Source organism: Protopterus annectens, chromosome 9.part0 (genome assembly GCF_019279795.1).
Source record: "Protopterus annectens isolate FY-2018-M chromosome 9.part0, PAN1.0, whole genome shotgun sequence".
NCBI lineage: Eukaryota > Metazoa > Chordata > Ceratodontiformes > Protopteridae > Protopterus > Protopterus annectens.
Window position 1 is genome coordinate 1,531,733,282 of NC_056743.1, and position 18,532 is coordinate 1,531,751,813.

The following is an 18,532-nucleotide window of genomic DNA, read 5'->3' on the forward strand; positions in this document are numbered from 1 at the left end:
TAGGACCTGGTTCCCCCCTGCTTGTTGATGTACCAGACTACTGACATATTGTCCGTCTGGATCGCAATAGTCCCTGCAGGGAGAAGGCTGTGAAGTGCTTGCAACGCTAAGAGCACCGCCCTCATCTCCAGGACATTTATATGCAACGAGGTCTCTGAACTGTTCCACGTGCCTTGGACAACCTTGCCCGCAGAATGCCCCCCCCCCACCCGAGGCGAGAAGTGTCCATGGTCACTGTGGTTAGGGGGAATGCTGCACAAAAGGGTCTTCCTGCTAGGAGCTCTCCCTGCATGCCTTGCTGATAGCTATCGGGCTGTTGAGAGAAGAGTACAGCGGAGACCCCTGGACCTGTAGGGTCCATTGAAGAACCCGCATGTGTAAGCGAGCATGGAGAAGCGGAATAGCAGCTGCCATTGAAACCAGGGCCCTCAGGACCGAAGCCACCATCGAAAACGGTTGCAGGACTGCTGTGATATGACACCTCAGGCTGGACAGTCTATCTGGAGTCAGGAAGGCCAGCATTGACCTTGTGTCTAACCTTCCTCCTATGAAATCTATAAGTTGTGTGGGATGCAGTAAAGATTTTTCCATGTTTATGGTGATGCCCAGCCTCGGAGCTATAAGGAGGAAATAGTCCCTGGCTGAGCACAGTAGATGCCTTGAGGAGCCAGTCGTCCAGGTACGGGAAGACCTGTATTCTCTGGAGTCTCAGGTGGGCAGCTACCACTGCTAATACCTTGGTGAACACCCTGGGGGCAGAGGTGAGACCAAAGGGAAGGACCCTGAACTGGTAGTGGCTGGCTCCCAGCCGGAAGCGAAGGAACCTCCTGGACCGTCTGTCCATCCGAATGTGGTAGTACGCATCCTTGAGGTAGATACAGCACATCCAATTGTTCTCCCACAAAAGGGGGAGTATAGATTGTAGAGTGATCATCCGGAACTTTCGCTTGGTTACAGACAGGTTCAGCAGGGAAAGGTCTAAGATCGGTCTTAAGTCCCCCATTTTCTTTGGCACCAAGAAGAACCTGGAGTAAAACCCTGATCTGATCTGATCTCGGGGGACGCGCTGGATGGCTCTTTTTTCTAACAGCTGCTCTATTTCGATAGCTGCTGCCTCCCTTTGGTCGGGTGGTACATAGGGGAGGCTTCGGGATCTGGGGATTTTGCTCAGGGGAATGGCATAATCTCTGGATATCACACAAAGCACCCAACGGTCTGACGTGATTGACTCCCAAGATGTCAGGTGCCTCGAAAAACGCCCCCCGACTGCCTCCAGAGACGGACAGCCGGGCAACCCTTCAGGGCTGTTGCATGGGTCTGTCAGAGAAGGGTTCTCTGGACACAAAGTTCCTAGGAGCCCCTCTGCCTCTAGGACGGCGACCTCCCTGTCCTCCTCTGCCACGGAAGGACTGGTTATCCGGAGCAGGTTGGGATTGCTGCGACTTCCGAAACCACATCTTCTTCTGTCCCTTTTGGTTCTTCGAGAAGGACCTCTGGGGAGCTGAGAAGCGGACTCAGACGGCAGACAGCGTCTTCCCGTCCTTCTCGCTCTGGACTAACGTTTCGCGAACGGTTTTGCCAAACAGGGCAGAACCATCAAAGGGGGCATTCGCAAAGGTCGCTTTGAAGGGCTCTGCAAAGTCACAGTGGCGGAGTCAGGCCTGACGCCTCATGATGAGGCCCGCTCCACTAGCTCTAGCGGCTCCCTCAGTTGCATGAGAAAGTAGCCGCATAGAAGTATTAGAAACTGATCTGAGAGTGGCCATACGGGTGGAGTACACATGCTTGTCCTCTGCCGACATGGACTCTGGGGGGAGATGCCGCGTACTCTTTAATCAGGTCCCGCTGCATCCTGATGACATGTGCCATGTAGTTCAGCGCTCTCAAAGAGAAGGTTGCTGAACTAAAAGCTCGCTTCCAAATGCGATCCATCGAGCGGGACTCTTTGCTCGGAGGATTCATAGAGGGACTTTCCTGGGCTAATTCCCTCTCTGTGGCTGTGGCCATCATCATAGCATCTACCAGGGGGCCCTTGCTCCAATGAGTGCGGTCCGCCGGTGGGCTCAGGATTCGACCCGGACGCTTGGGGACAGGCTCAAAGGTGTCCGGTTCCTTCCATGCTCTGGTGGAAATAAGGTCCACCAGAGGATCGGCAGGAGGGGACACCCAAGAGGTAGATGGGCCCGCCTTGAATGCCTCCAAGAACACAGACTCGTCTGAGGAGGCCTTGGGGGCAGACCACCCCCCCTGATTCTAAGCATCTCCATAATGTCTCCAAAGGAGACGTCCTCCGGGGGTGACCTTGGGGAGCCCTCCCCTTCATCCAAGTCTGTGTCTACGGTAATGGACTCAGGGGAGTCCACGTGTCTCCTTTTACACTTACGCTTCAGAGGCACTTCCTCGGGGGGAGTGTCTGAGGAGTCCTCTTCAGCAGCCAGATGTTCCAAAGGAACTACTTGGGACATCGAGGCGGGCTGTCCCTGGGACCGGCTGATGGGAGCCTGGCCCAGCTGCAAGGGAGTGCGGGGTGGAGCCGCGGCAGGGACCGGGGGTCCGGTAGTCCTCAACAGTGCCCTTTCCACTACGTCGAAAGCCGAGGGAGAGCCGGCCTCTCTAAGCCCTGAGAGCCGACCCCCACTCGGATCCAACGCACGGATCGGAGCCGAGACCGTCGGATCCGAGAGACCGGTGCGCTCCGACCTAGACGGAGCCGAAGACACACCAGCTCCCTCGGATCCGAGGCTAGGCCCTCGGCTCAGAGAGGTCGGGTCCGAAGTACCCGAAGCACTCAAGGGATGGATCGGATCCGAGGTGCGCCGACCAATCTGATCCGAACCACCCCCGGATCCAACTCTGCCCGGCTCCGACAGCTCCGAACCCGGGACACGGGTCGGAGAAGGAGCCAAGGGGCGAAAAATGGGGTTGAAGCCCCTCCTGGTTGGGGGGGGGGGGGCTAAGAGCACTCCCATTTGCATCTGGGCCTGGATGAAACGCCTCATCATCCGGTCCATGTCTGGCCTCTGACAGAGAATGTGGATCTAGATGAGGCCGAAGCGGACCTAGAGAGCCGCCTCGGAGACCTCACTGAAGGGCTAGCCGCCTCCTCCTCGGGCCCAGAAGAGAACCGAGGGGAGTGGAGCCGAGGAGGAGGAGATCTAGAAGACACAGGAGAGACCCGCTTAGATGGAGGGGCCGAGCTTGAGGTCTCGGCCCTCCGTTTGTGGTGCCTATCCTTGTGTCTCTCCTTCTGTCTCTTTCTCCCTAATGGTCTCCCTCTCCTCCGGCTTTTTGGTGGGAGGTTGAGTCCCTGCCGAGGTAGGGGAGACTGCAGCACTCAAAGAAGGCTGCTGGCTAGCAGGGGCAGAGGCCGAAGCCACATCTGGAGGGAGAAGTCCCGCCAGAACAAGCTTCGACCTCCGCTCCCTTAAAGCTCGGGGGTTGAACCCTGCACATATGGTACAACCAGATGACAGGTGTTCAACCCCCAAGCATTTAATGCACCGAGTGTGGCCATCAGCTGGGGATAGCTTGTGGCCACACTCGGTACATTTTGAGAAAATTGCCTTAGGGTTTTCTGCATACTAATCCCTAGGCCTAACACACACAGTTGACACAAACACACCAAAACTACGCAAACCCGAGAAAAAAACTACTAAGGTAAAGAGAGGAAAGCCTAACGCACACACTCAAACTGAGTAGAGAGTAAAATTTAAAGATTTTTTAGTCAAAACTTATCTTCACAATTTAAACTGCCAGGAGCTCAAGGAGTCCGTTGCTACATGAAACGCGGCAAACGAAATCTGAGGTCAGTCAGGGCTTGGCAGGGGATTATGGGTAGAGGGAGGAGCTAGGAGCTCGGATCCTAAGCTTTTGAAATGCCGGCTTGGATCCGAAGTCAGATCCGATACCCACAGGTTGCAGACAAATGAAGTCTGCCTACTTCAGATCTCAAGTTCTTATTTTAGCACAAAAGCAATTACCTTACCTGGAGAAGTTAAAGTATCCCAGCATCTTTAAGATTACAATAAACAATTTTTGTAAATTCTTTTTTTTTTTTTTGTGAAAACAAAGCTCATTTTATTAATTCTCCATTGATACTTTCACTAGTGCAATACACATGCATGGCGCACTTTTCTCCCACTTCTCTCTTCTGGTGATTGGCCCTTGCTGGAGTTAAATCTGCACAAGACAATTTTATCTTTAACAGCAGGTTTCAACGCATTACAAGAAAATACTTGATTTCTCTGGTTTTATACCAGCTATTCACAAAAATCAGGCATTTCAAGTCTACCCCCCCCATGTATTAGGTCGTTTCTCCTTTTGCAGCAGGCCCCTCTTCTTTCTATCCTCATTCTAGGTTTTCCTCCACATTCATTTGCTCTCGGTTTTACTTGGCCTTTTTGCATCCCAATGCTCCCATTTCCTTTTGTGGAGTTTAAAAACTTTGACAGGAAGTGGAAAACAATCTAAAGTTCTCCATTACATTTATAGCATCTTGTATTGTTGGCTCTTGCATAGTCTCCCACCTCCTAGATTATTCCCTTCTTAGTGGCTATCAATATTAAAGCTAGAACAGCTTTTAAATGACCCTTTAGTCCTCTTTCCTCTACCCAGCTTAAACAAAAATCTATTTCATTAAGATGCCCCTCCTTTTGAGATACCTCTCAAATCAATTTAATTTTTCCTTAAAATTTCCCTAGTGTTCTGCATTCCCAAAAGATGAAACTTTAGTCCACCTTGTCCATTCTGCTTACATCAACATGTCACTTGCCTCCAAGAACATTTTATGTAATCTGCCTGACGTACAAAAGTGGTGCAAACATTTCCACATAGGTTCACAGGTTCATAGATTAGTGCTAGGCTAACTGCTCTTGTGGGCCGTTTTAAGCCTAGCCAATTACTTCATGTGAAAAATCAAACCCTGCATCTTGCGTTTGTAAGGTAAATACCTTAAACATTATGCCAAATTCCCACCTCATAAATATCTTGGATTTGTTAGCTATTCTTGGGGCTTTGCAAATCTCTGCCTATGCAGTCTCTGGTAGTCCCCCTCCACCTTTCCTTGCCAACTCGGCCTCTGTCACTATATGTCAATCCATCTGTTTTTAAATAGCATTCTATAGATCCTGCTGATTAACCCCATGTTTTCTCTCACTGAAGTTCTTTTTTCTTTTAATACCATGACCAGTTCAGACTTTGTTAAATTCCTCCTTTCCATTCCTGCCTCATTTTTAAGTACATCATATACTACCCTGTACTCCAGCAGCTCCCACCTATTTAACTGGTACCTCTTACAAATTTCTGCCATTCCTTTCCTCCAGTTCTTAACTATTTCTAAAAGTAAAATTCTCTTCCACCTCACCCAAATTCTACATCACTAATATCGATTGCAAACCATATTTTACCCTTAAAATGGACCATAGTTAAAAAATTTCCAATCTTTATATTCTCTGTTAAGATCTCCTAACCTTTTTTCCTGGACTAGCTTCAGATGATTTCCCTCTCCAGTCCTTATTGTTTGATCCCATATATGTATCCCCCCTATCGTTTTCTCTATCAGCCTACTAATATATCATGCAGGTTTTTAAAATACTGTCAAACGTCTGGCATCCCATTACTAATCCACACTTGACAATTAGCCTGGGGAAAAAAATCTTACTATTCTATTCACCACAATGGCTACAAATAATTATAATTGTGGCCCAATACAGATATCGACCAATAAGATAATGGACTGCCTAGATCTTTCCCTTTTTTCAAGATTACTGTTATACATTGCCTTGTGCCAGGATTTTGGCACCTTGCTCTGCTCTAGTACCTTGTGCAGTAGTTCCAGGCACATTTACCCTACCTTGTGTCACATTCTTTAAATGTGACACCAGAAATCCATACGTATACTGAGACGCTGTTCACTGAAGGCACAAGGGACTAGGAGGCAAGGGAGGAAAACGAACAAGTAACCTAAACTGGTCAACAAAGAATACATTTAAATAAATAAATCAAAATTAACCCAGTCTGCAATGAATAAATGAAAGTTAAGCAAAGAAAGAAGCAGTGTAAAGAAAGTAGATGCTGTACCACACTGCTGCAGTTAGGTGAGAACTGGGTCACAGGACAAAAGTGCATAATTCAGTCAACACATGATGCACTCCCTGCCTAAAGTCACAAGATTTGGAAAACTCAAAGAATGCAGCCATGAATAGAGACAGTGAAAATAAGGTTCCTTTGCAGGATTACTTCTCTCTCTCTCTGCGACAATGTGAGAAGCTTGACATTTTAGCAAGCTCGCTGACTGGAAGTTATGGCAAATGAGATTCTTCAGAATAAAGTTCCAGTCACAACCCATTGGAAGGATGTCCAGAGCAAACAAAAAGGCATACTTGGAATGATTATGTCACTCTGCTTCTTTGGGAATGGCTGAGATTCAACATAATGAGTTGGTACCAGTTCATTGGGAAGAGACTCATTGTCTGCCTTACAACAGTAAATACTTAAAGTCAGTACCTCAGTTAAGGGCTTCAAAGCAATCACTGACAAATGACTGCAGTTGAGAGAATAAAGACTAACTTTTTACCTTCATTGGTTTTCCTTTTTCATTTTTCATCTTCTGTTTCTGCTTGCCTTCTTGTTCCTCATCAAACTGGACCTGTTCAAATGATTTAAGATGACTTAATTATACTTGTTCTACAAATAAGTGCTAGCTGCATGAATGACTCATCACATCAACAGTATGAAAACATGATCAATCTTGTGCTACATGGACTATACAAAAACGCTCAACCTAAACCCTCTATACAGCTACTGAAAGCCATAAAACATCAAATATTTCTGCACTAGTAAAGTGAAGCAGAGTTAGTATAATTGCCATAAAGTAGATGCTTGAATAAAAGGATCACTATTGCAGTACAATTCCTTATGCAGGGAAAATATACAGCAGCATTCAACTACCCTAGAGATAACCTGACCTCAAACTCTGGAACAGACTACAGCATTCCCTGCAGGACTGCATCAGCAACTGCTACCTAACTACTAAGCTGTATCTCTAATTTCTTTTGTTTGGTTGGATTCATGATAACGACAACCAAACCATCAAGTTTCTCAAAAAAGGAACTAAAAGTAATGAAAATACAATACCTATAAAACCTACCAAAGTGAAAGCAAATGCATTATGTAACTTACGAAAAAACAAAAGCAATTTTAAAGTACTTTTACAAGGGAGCTATGCACCCTGCAACCCTCATGCGGCGACAACCTTACTTCTACATTCTCCTTATCATACAGCTGTAGGAAAGTCAGCAAATCCACAAACCCCAGTTTTTGTGAACAGTTTTGATTTGATCATGGTGTTAGTTTGTGGTAAACCGGCATATACACCTGGTACCAGTTTGCTCACTGTTTAATGGAAAATGCTTTCCCATTTTCTAATTAGTTCAATATGATTTGTTTAAATACTTACCATAACAGTAGATGTCCTTCTCACTGTTGAAATATTCTTTACAATAGGGATCCCCTGCCTAGGGCAGTCTGACTTCCAGCCAGTATACCAAAACTTTTAGGTTGTAATGGGTTCACCATACATTACACATGCTCCCTGGGCACAGTGTAGGGCATAAAGTTGACATTTGGATGTGCCATCCTCAGAACTGAAAAGACCCATTAGAAATGATAGCCTAGGTATATCAAGTAACAGGCACATCCAGAAGGAAAAAGGATCTGGGAGAGGAGGCAGCAAATACTGCAACTGTGAATAGGAGGACATCTATTGTTATGGTAAGGTATTACACAACTATACAGTCTCCTTCCACATCACTGTTGCAGTATTCTTTACAAGGAAGAGTACAAAGGCTCAGGAAGAAGGGCAGCATAACCCTCTAGGAAGCCATGGAGAGTGGCCTAGTAAAAGTCAGCCCTGGCACTAGAAATCATATCCAACATAGTGTTTGGTAGAAGTATGCACAGAAATTCAGGTATCTGCTTCAGGAATAGAATTGGTGTCCAAACCCATGAAAAAACGCACTAGAAGCCACAGCCATAGTGGAATTTAAAAGAAGGCTCTTTCCATGAAAAGAGGAAAAAGAAATGGCTTTAGATATCCAATAAGAAATGGTTCGCTTGGAAACAGCCAAACCTAAAGACCCAAGATGAAAAGAAAAAAGTTATGTACTTACCATAACGTTCCATGTGAGTTGTTCATCTTGTCTTCATTCTTACACATGGGTTCGGAGTCAATCCACTGGCTCAGAGTCGGCCGTTTTACTAGCTGAAGATCTCAGAGTAGCTCGAGGCCAGGACCCTATCCCATGATACTCTATTGTCCTACCTCAGATCTAGTTTGCTGAACCAGCATAAACCGGTATAACCCAATAAAAACTCCACCTGGAGTAAGAAGACCCAGAACAAGAGCACCAGACCCCAAGTCTACTTGTTCTTCGAGACCCTGAAGGGGGAATGTGGGTGGGAATGTAAGAATGAAGGTGAAGTGAACAACTTGCATGGAACGTTATGGTAAGTACATAACTTCTTTATGTGAAGTTGTTCAATCTCACCGTTCATGTCTCACCGTTCATTCTTACACATGGGTAGCATCCCAAGCACCCTAATCCTGGGTGGCTCAAAGGGAGTATATTCCTGAGGACAGTGGAACCAAAGGAAGCCATGTCCCTGGTGGATCTGTCCACTTTGCAATGAGTGAAAAAGGTATGCGGCTTAGACCACGTGGCAGCTGCACATATAGTGTCCAAAGGCAATTGAGCTGCATAAGCAGATGTGGAAATAGTCCTAGTGGAATGCGCCTTCACACCATGCTCTGTTTGGTTTGCTGAAGAGTATATAAATTTAATGCAGTCAGTTAACCATTTGGAAAGAGTAACTTTAGAGACTGGTAATCCTTTCTTTAGTGTCAGCATGAGATACAGAGAGTTAATCAGATTTTCTATATTCCTTTGTCCTGTCCATAAAGGATCTCAATTGTCTGTGGATATCTAGTTTATGCAACATGTACTCCAACTTATTAGAATGATTACTAAAAAAGGTTGGAAGTTAGATAGGTTGATTCAGGTTAGTTTCGGAACATACCTTTGGCAGGAAAGGATTAGTCCTCAGAGAAATTCTGGATCGAACACCAAATATGGTGTTTGATAGAAAGGGCTTGAAGCTCAAGACACCCTATGTGCTGAGGTAATGGCCACCAATAAAATAGTTTTCCAAGAAAGAAACTTCAACTGTCAGGATGATGCAGGCTCAAAGGGGGGTAAGAATAATACCAGACAACACAAAATTTAGATTCCAGGGAGAAAAGGGTGGTCTACCAGGTGGCCTAAGATGAATGGTACCCTTCAGGAAGGCCCTACATAGTCTGCGAGACATCAAATTAGAACCTTCAAATCCGAGGTGAAAATTCGAAATTGCAGCCAGTTGAAGTCTAATAGTAGCAGCTGCAGCACCTTCATGTAAAAGCTTAGACAGGAACTCCAGGATACTAGCACTCAGGGCAACATAAGGATCAATGTTATTTTGGGAGGCCCAAAAAGAAAATCGCTTCCATTAACTAGCATACAACTTTCTGGTGAAAGCCTTATGCGAAGATACAAGAATGTGCTGTACACCTCAGAAGAAAAAACGTGCGACCTGGCTAGGTAGGAAATCTGTGCAGCCAAGCGGTCAGTCTGAGGGAACGAAGGGAGGGATGGAGGGCCCCTGACGAATGTGTCAGGTCTGGCACTGGGTCTGGAATCCTAGGTTCCTCCAGTTGATAGAGTCGGAGGAAGGGGAACCAAATCTGACGAGGCCAAAAATGGGCTAATAAGATTACAGTCCTTCTCAGGCTTTTGGCTTTCTGCAAGAATTTCGGAATCAGGGGTATAAGTGGGAAGGTATACAGGAGTCCCAGGGGCAAATCGTATACAAGCGAGTCCCTTGGGCTGTCCCCTGGAGGATTCAGGGCAAAGTAGCTTGTGCATTTGGCATTCATAGGGGATGCAAAGAGGTCGCAGCAAGGCTGGCCCCATCTGCGGAAAATCATCTCCGCAAGTTGGTCTTTGAGAGACCACTCGTGCGGTAACAGAATGGCTCTGATGAGTTTGTCCACTATCATGTTGGATTTCCCCGGGATATGCGTTGCTATCGGAAAGCTCCCGGTGGATACTACCCACTGCCAAATTCTCAAGGCCTCTCAACACAGGGGGCAAGACTTGGTTCCCCCTTGCTTGTTAATGTACCAAACCAGACATGTTGTCCGTCTATCACAATCATCCCTAGAGGCAGAGTCGTGGAAGTGCTGCAATGCCAAAAGCACCGCTCTCGGCTCCAGAACACTGATGTGCAACTGTGACTGTCTCCGACCAGGTGGCTTGGGCTGTTCTCTGAAAAAGCTCCCCCACCCTATCAGAGAAGCGTCCGTGGTCAGAGGCTGACGGCGGGGGAGAAACAAATGGTGGACCCACTGTAACTTGTTGGCTGGTCAACCAGCAAAGATCCTTCTTGCAAGAGTCCGTAATCATGATTAAGAATCACATTGGAAGTTGTTAGTAAGACCACTGGGTGAAAAGTAGCCACTGAAGAATCCTCATGTGTATACGTCCCAGAGGAACTGCTATGAGCGTAGCTGACATAGTACCTAGCAGCTTCAGTACTTGATGGGCCGGTACTTTCCTTCTCTGCAAAATGTCCGAGACCTGGTTTCTGAGAGTGGTTATTCTGTCCAGGGGCAATTTTAATGTGGCGGTGGTATCTATTTCTGCTCCGATAAAAGAGATGCGCTGTGATGGCAACAACGCAGACTTTTCGAAATTGATAGTGATACCTAACAGAGCAGAGATTGTGTGTGATCCCTGGACAGAATTAGTTGATGCCTGGAGGCAGTGCAAGGAGCCAGTTGTCCAGATACGGAAACATTCTAATCCTAGATGCCACAGGTGAGCCGTAACCACTGCCAAGCATTTGGTAAACACTCTGGGGGCTGTTGCAAGTCCAAAGGGCAGTGCTTGGCATTGGTAGTGACTGGCTCCCAGCCAGAAACACACATGATCTCTGGATGGCCTGGCCATTTTGATATGGTAGTACGCATCCTTGAGATCTATAGGAGCACATCCAATCGCCCATTCTGAGGAATGGGAGAATAGATTGAAGCGTGACCATCCGGAACTGCTTCTTTACAAATGTGTTGAGTTTGCAGAGATCCAAAATGACCCTCCAGTACCTCGTCTTCTTTGGAACTAAAAAGAATCTGGAGTAAGTTCCGGATCCTATCTGGTCTGCTGGGACTGGCTGGATGACTTTTTTCCTGCAGCCTCTGGATTTCTACGGCTGCTTGATCCCAGAGACTGGGTGGCACGTCTGGGATTTTTTTCCCCAACAGGTGGGTTTTCTAAAAATGGAATGATGTAACCTCTGGTAACGATGCTTTGTACCCAAGAATGTGTTGGGGTTGCTAGCCAGGCATCCAGATACAAAGCCAAGCGACCCCTGACTACCTCCAGTAGGACAGTCAGGTCTCCTTTCAGGAGCACCGATGGGGCTTACCAAGGAACTGATCCCAGTCACCCTGGTTCTGCGGACCTCCTCTGCTGCCAGGGTGGCGTCATCCATTATTACCCCCTCCCTCTGCCCCTGGAGGGGGGTTCACTACATGCATTCTGGAAAGATCCTTGGGACTTTTGGAACCACATTTTTCCACCTTCCTGCCCTTTGGGGTATGGTCTGGTAGGGGTGGAAAAACTGACTCCTAAGGCAGATAGATTCTTTCCCGCTTGCTCACACGTAGTGAGAGTCTCCTTGACTTTGGGCCCAAAAAGAAAAGAGCCATCGAATTGGGTGTTGACAAAGGAAGACTTCAAGACTTCTGCAAAGGAGCGTAAGTGCATCCAGGACGGTCTCCGAAGAGCTATCGCTGCACCTGCTGCCCGACTTGAACCATCGGCTGTATAGGAAATGAGCCGCGTGGATGAGTTAACTATGGAATTAAGGGTATTAAGCTGGGCTGTCACCTTCTCAGAGACTGCTCCATCTGTACTACCCTGCAGAGCATCTCCAATCTCTTTTAGGAGCTCTCTTTGAAGACGGGTAAAATGAGTCAAGTAGTTAAGCAATCGCATAGCAAAGTTTGCAGAACTAAAGATGTTTCCCGTACCGGTCCATAGTCCTGGAATCCCTATTAGGAGGATAGACAGTAGAAGAGGTTTCAGACATAACTTTCTTGGTGGCCGCCGCCACCACCATGGCATCAACCGGAACTCCCTTAGTAAGGATCATCTTGTCTTGGGGGGGGGGGGTAAACATGTTGGGCCTCTGAGGGACAGGTTCCATAGTATCAGGAGACTTCCACTCCCTTCGAGCAACCAATTCCATTAGTTCGAAGGGCGGAGTCACCCAGGAGGTAGAAGGTTGAGACCCAAAGGCCTTCAGGAGCACAGACTCATCCTCAGAAGGGCTAATGGACTGCCAGTCACCCCTCTGCTAAAGGACTTACAGGATATCTGCAAAGGAGATATCCTCCGACGGGGACTGTGGGGACCCTTCCAATTCCTCTAAGTCGGTGTCTGATGTCAAAGCCTCCTGCGGGAAATCTAAATGCCTTCTCTTACAGTCTCTTTCTGGGAACCTCATCAGTGGGAGCTTCTGGTGAGGTCTCGGTAGAGCAAGGGTCACCCGAGGCTCCAGGTCTCGACGCTTCACAGGGACCTGCGATGTAGAGGCAGAAAGCGGCACTTTAGGGGAGTAAGAGGAGGGACCTGATGATGTGCGCGTCTTAGACGATAATAACCCTCCTCATAGCATCGAAGGCACCATTGCTCCGACCAGAGGAAGCCACCGGTTCCGAAGAAGACAGCAACCTATCTGGTGCTGAGACAGTGGGTAGAGCGCCAGGGGACAGAGCAGAGCTCATCAGAGCTGACACTCAGAGGAAGGGTTGGAACAGACTCATCTGTTCGGCTCTGCCCCCCACCCCCCAGAGTCAACCAGAGTGCGTCAGTTCCCAGACTCTTCCAACAGTACTGAAGACTGCAGGGTTGATGGAGCCAAGGGCACTGGAACAGGCCTCGGCTCCGAAGGCTCCACAATCAGATCCTCCTCCCCCGGCTTTGAAGGCTTGGAGAAGGAATAGTCACAGCAGGTGGTATGGTCTTGGACCCCAAAACTGGTTGGGTTGAGGCAGATAATTTTGCCAGTGCCGGGTTCTCGAGAAGCCTCTGCACCACACGGTCAACATCAGACAGGGTCCTTGAAGAACGAGTCGAAGGGACTGAAGAAACCACCGATTGAAGGATAGGTGATCTCAAGGTTTTGGAGACCAGCTCCAAGACCGGGGACCGGTTCAAACACTGGCTTGGTGCACTGCTCCAAAGTCTGCAGAGCCAGCAATCACACCCTTCACAGTAAGACTCCGAGCTGATGACTTGGGCGCCGAGGAAGCTTTAGATGACGTCGGCCCCCCTCAATGACTTGGAAGTCTAGTCAGCCTTGTCCAAGGACTCTTGAAAATCCGACTTCAATAACCCTCTATCCACCAACTTCCTTCTCTCAAGCAAAACCCTGCTACTGAAGGAATGGCAGATATAGCAATCCTCTTGGAGGTGAACTGGCCCCAAGCAATAGACGCAGTTCACATGGGCATCCGTAATGGACATCTGCCCACATTTTGGGCATTTTTTAAACACTGATTTTTGTCTCTCCTTTTGATCAGCCATAGTAAAACCACAGTAAACACTAAGCTTGACAAAACTATTACTGTACAACAAAGCACACAAAAGCCCCGAAAACTCTAGCTAGAACAAGAAGCTCAGGGTGAATTCCAATTGCCATAGTAGAAATGTGGTATATGTGGCACATTGTGTGCGATGTTTTTGCTTCTACGTGGGGAAGACCAATAGGTCCCTGAGGGAACACGTTAGGGATCACAGCTACTGTCTGGCCAGAAGAGATGAATGTAGTGCTCTGGCCAAACATGCGCTGAAAGAAGGACCTGCACATACTTTTTTATTCCAAGTATTACACATGGAAAATGTCTCTACATGCATAGGGGACATAGTAAACAGGACGGAGGAAGCTGAACTGCGTTGGCTGCTGAGATTAGGGGCACATAGAGGTAGGGGGCTAAATGAAACAGTTTCACTCAAACCATGTCTGAAAGGGAGAAAGTTACGATAGGGCATATAACCATTATTAAAAATAGGGCATGCTAGTTTTCTAGTTTTTTAGCTGACAACTCTGTCTTTAGATCCAGTACATGTATTTTTATACACAAAATTGTGTCTATGTATTTTATGCATCATTATTAACTAGTCTGCTATAGTGATATTAAATTCAAACATATTTATTATTGTCTTTGTTTTAATATGCTGTATCCATATATTGTGGATTTGCTCCCTAGTACGATCTATGCTATTAGGTACGATGTGCAGTGACAGTGTTTAATTTTAACCTGCATACTTGTGTATTTTACAGTGAAGTATACGAAGAATGATAAGTGTCTTTGTTCGCCTTGTATATGCCTTTTTGCATTAATTGTATAGGTTGTCATTATATATATTTTTGAGAGCCATAATTTATTTATATTTTTTAAAGTTTTGATTAGAGGCTATGCATTATATGCAGCCGCATGGATTGTGGATATGTTTTAGGTATCAGCCTGTTTGAAGGCGTGTCCTTGCTGCTGCTTCAATTGAGCATTTGTTTTATTCATTACTTGTTAGTGTTTCTCAATTAGCAAAGTAATGCCTCATTGGACAGCACTGAGGTGTGGTTATGTTTAAATAAATGAATGCTTTACAATTTTTTATACTATCTGAAGAAGCGGTGCTGTGTCCCGCGAAAGCGCTCATTTCTTTATGTTCTAATAAAGGATTTGATTTTACATTGTGGTTATTCAAGGCGATTGGATTAATACTTTCATCCAGTTTAACGTTGTGAGTTCTGCAATTGTTTCTGGCTCCTGGTTTTTCTGTTTTTGTATCCAAGTGCTGGGACTTTTGTTTGTTTATATATATATATATATATATATATATATATATATATATATATATATATATATATATATAAACAATTTTCTATATCTAAATTGCAAGCTAAACACACCACACTATTAATATGAAAATTGCATTAAACAGGATAGGGTATAATAACCAAGGAAGGCCAAAGGCCTAAGAGCAGACGCTCTGAAAGGACGAAATCTTGTCATACCTCAGATAAGATTAAAGAAAACAGAGGCTAACTAGCCCAATAAGTTTTATAATTATATAAAAGGTAAATCTAAGTTTCTAGATCACAGAATACTTAGAAAAAACTAGAAAAAATTGTAACAAACTGTCCCGAGCTCTCAGACTACCTCCGATCTGTTGTAGCAGCAAACTAGATCTGAGGTAGGACAGAGAATCATGGGATAGGGACCTGGCATCGAGCTACTCAGATCTTCAGCTAGTAAAGCGACAGACTCTGAGCCGATGGATCGGCTCCGAACCCATGTGTAAGAATGAACATCGAGATTGAACAACTTCACATCAAAAATTTACGAAAAGCTTTAGTCGTATCCAAATATCTGACCTGTCTATGCAAATCCAATGTGTGCAAAACCTTCCCACTATCAGAATGAGGAGAAGGGAAAAAAGTGGGCAAACAGACTGATGGAGAGAACTCGTTAATTACCCTGGGCATAAAAGGATTAGTACGAAGGGACACCCTGTCCTTATGAAAAACTAAAAAATGAAGAACAGCCATAAGGGCTTGCAGCTTAGACACCCATCTGGCAGAAGTAAGGACCAAAAGTAAAACAGTCTTCCAAGAACAATGTTGTAAGGAAGATGAAAGCAGCAGGCTCAAAAGAAGCCTGAGCCAATTTTTCCAAAACTTAATTAAAGTCCCAGGAAGGAGGGACAGGCTTCCCGGGATGCCTAATGTGGACACCTTTAAGAAACTGGCCTCAAATCTAGAGGCCAAACTGGGTGTTCACAGGCAACCAAAGCAGAGAGAGCAGATAGGTGGGCCTTAACAGAATATGCCAAACCAGCATTGAGCAATTTACACAAATAAGAGAACCAAAGGAACATCCACAGAAAGTGGATCCAGATTATGAGACACCCCAAACAGAAAATCACTTCCATTTGGACAAATAAGATTTCCAAGTGGTGGGTTTCCTGGCCTCCTGCAAGACCCAAAGTAATGTCCTCAGAAGAAAAGGGTTCTGAAGTAGATCAAAACCATCACCCACAAAGTCAGATGAAGAGTGGACAGGTGGGGGATGGATGAGATACCCCTTTGACTTGTGTGAGTAGGTAAACTCTCAAATAAAGTGTGATGACAGCCCTTGGCTTAACGCAGAGGCAGAGGGAACCAGCGCTGTCTGGGCCAAAAGAAGTCAACAGCAAGATTTTGGGAGCATTCTGTTTTATCTTGAATAGGACCTTCAGAATGAAAGGAAGGGGTTGGGAAGGCATAAAGAAACATCCCTTTCCAAGGAAAAAAAAAAGAAGGTATCCAACTTTCAGGCCAGAGAATATGGGAATCTGGGGCAAAAGAGAGGGAGCTGTCTGTTCAGAGGGGAGGCAAAAGGATCTAAACAAGGAGTACCCCACTGGTGAACAATGTCCAAAAACACATCCCTGTGAAGCGTCCACTCGTGGGACTGTGTTATAGAACCACTCAGAGAATCTGCCTCTATGTTCTGATCCGAGGGAATGTAAACTGCCTGAAGGGTCACCTGATACTGGATAGCTAGCTCTCAAATCTGAAGGGCTAATCTGCACAAGACGCAAGACCTTGTCCCACCTTGTTTTTGATTCACCACATCACTGTTGCATTTGCTGAGAATCTTGAGGGTCCTGGAAGGAAAACAGAATGAAAAGGCTGAAGACGCAGAAGAGCTCTCAAATCTTTGACACTGATGTGGCCTTTCTTTTGTAGAAGAGACCAAAGGCCCTGCACTTCCAGAGGACCAAGGGAGACACCCCCCCCCCAAATCCCATATCTGAGGCATTTGTGAAAAGTTCCTTAGAGGGGATAGAAGTTGAAAAGGAAGCCTTGGGTTGAGTGACAACTGATAACTCCACCATTGAAGTTCCATCTTGAGGCATGGAAGAGGAGGGACTAGAAAATCTAAAGGATGAGAATGTTGAAACCAAACTGGCTTTAGAAACCACTGGAGCTTTCTCATGGGGAGCTTGGCCAGAGGAAGCATAGGAATGGTGGAAGCCATGTAACCCAGAGCCCTCAGAAACTCCCTGGCTGTAGTGGCAGCCAGAGGAATAATGGACTGAAAGAAAGCAATCACGGTTAAAGCCTTGGGAGGAGGCAGGGACACCAGCATTGGAACAGTTTGCAGCCTGCAACCCAGAAAAACATGATCCTGAGGAGTCATGAATTAATTTTTTGAAATTACACTTGGAACCCCAGGCTTTACAGGTGAGAAAAAGCAAAGTGAAGATGCTGAAGTAAAATTTCTGGAAAGGAGACCTGAATAAGCAGGTCATCCAGGTAAGGAAAGACTTGAATCCCTCTCAACTTGCAGAAAGCAATCTCATGAGTGAGGCACTTGGTTAAAACCCTTGGGGCAGTAGACAGGCCAAAAAACAAAGCAAAGAACTGAAAATGCCAGGAAGCAGAGAAATGTGAAAACTTCCTGAAAAGGGGATGAATAGGAATGCGTAGATAAGCATCTTTGAGATCCAGGGAAACTAGAAAAGCCTCGGGAAGTAGCACAGGAAACTATGTTTGAAGGGACAGCATCATAAAGGAAGAGACCTTCAAAAAGGTGTTAGCTAAGAAAGTTACAGAATGGGTCTCCAGCTACCATCTTTCCTGGGGACCAAAAACATTCTGGAGTAGAACCCCTTCTCCCTCTGAGGAGATGGAACTTCTTGAATTGTTCCTTTAGCCAAAAGGCGCTGAAGCACCTCTGGAAAAAAGGACAGTTGTTCCAGAGGCGGATGAGGAATACCCAAAAAGGTGGAGGTAGGTTTCCAAACTATGTGATAACCCTGGAGAATTATGGAAAGAACTCATGAGTCTTGGGTGACCCTTAACCAAATAGGAAAGGACAGGGAAAATGCAGAGAAAGAGGAATGTGACTGACAAGATATTCAGACAGCACCTTGTTTGTCAGGAATAGGAGGCTTCTGAGGAGCAGTAGTTTGGGTAGCCTTAACAGGAGGAGGCCTTATACCACCCTTTTTACCTTTGGGGAGAGGGCAAGACTGTCAAGGAACAAAGGCAGGGTTGTTAGGGCAGTTCCTTTGAAATTTGGGAACAGGTGAAACAAGAAGTTATGTACTCACCATAACATTCTATGTATGTAGTCCATCTCACCTCACATTCTTACCCATGGGTTCGGAGCCGAACCTCAGCTCCGACTCGGCCATACTCTAGCTCGAAGTCTTTCAATTGGCTGGGCTAAGAAGGAATCCCATGCTGCACTGCTCCCTTCTGCCAGATCTTGTTTGCTGCGAGCTAATCATTCACTCTTCCACATACAACAGAGAAGGAAGAACATACTAACCAGAAAGGAACTTGAAACCATACCTAACCCCCAGGTCCTCCAGGATAG

General features: G+C 46.1%; 1 protein-coding gene across 1 annotated transcript in view; it reads right to left on the reverse strand.

The window, feature by feature from the left end:
* Nucleotides 1-18,532, reverse strand: part of LOC122810967 (ataxin-8-like) — a 215,135-nt gene that overhangs the window by 65,947 nt on the left and 130,656 nt on the right. The window contains exon 5 of the mRNA XM_044082494.1: nucleotides 6,575-6,646. Within this exon, the coding sequence (XP_043938429.1) occupies nucleotides 6,575-6,646 (72 nt within the window). The remainder of the gene's footprint in view (nucleotides 1-6,574; nucleotides 6,647-18,532) is intronic.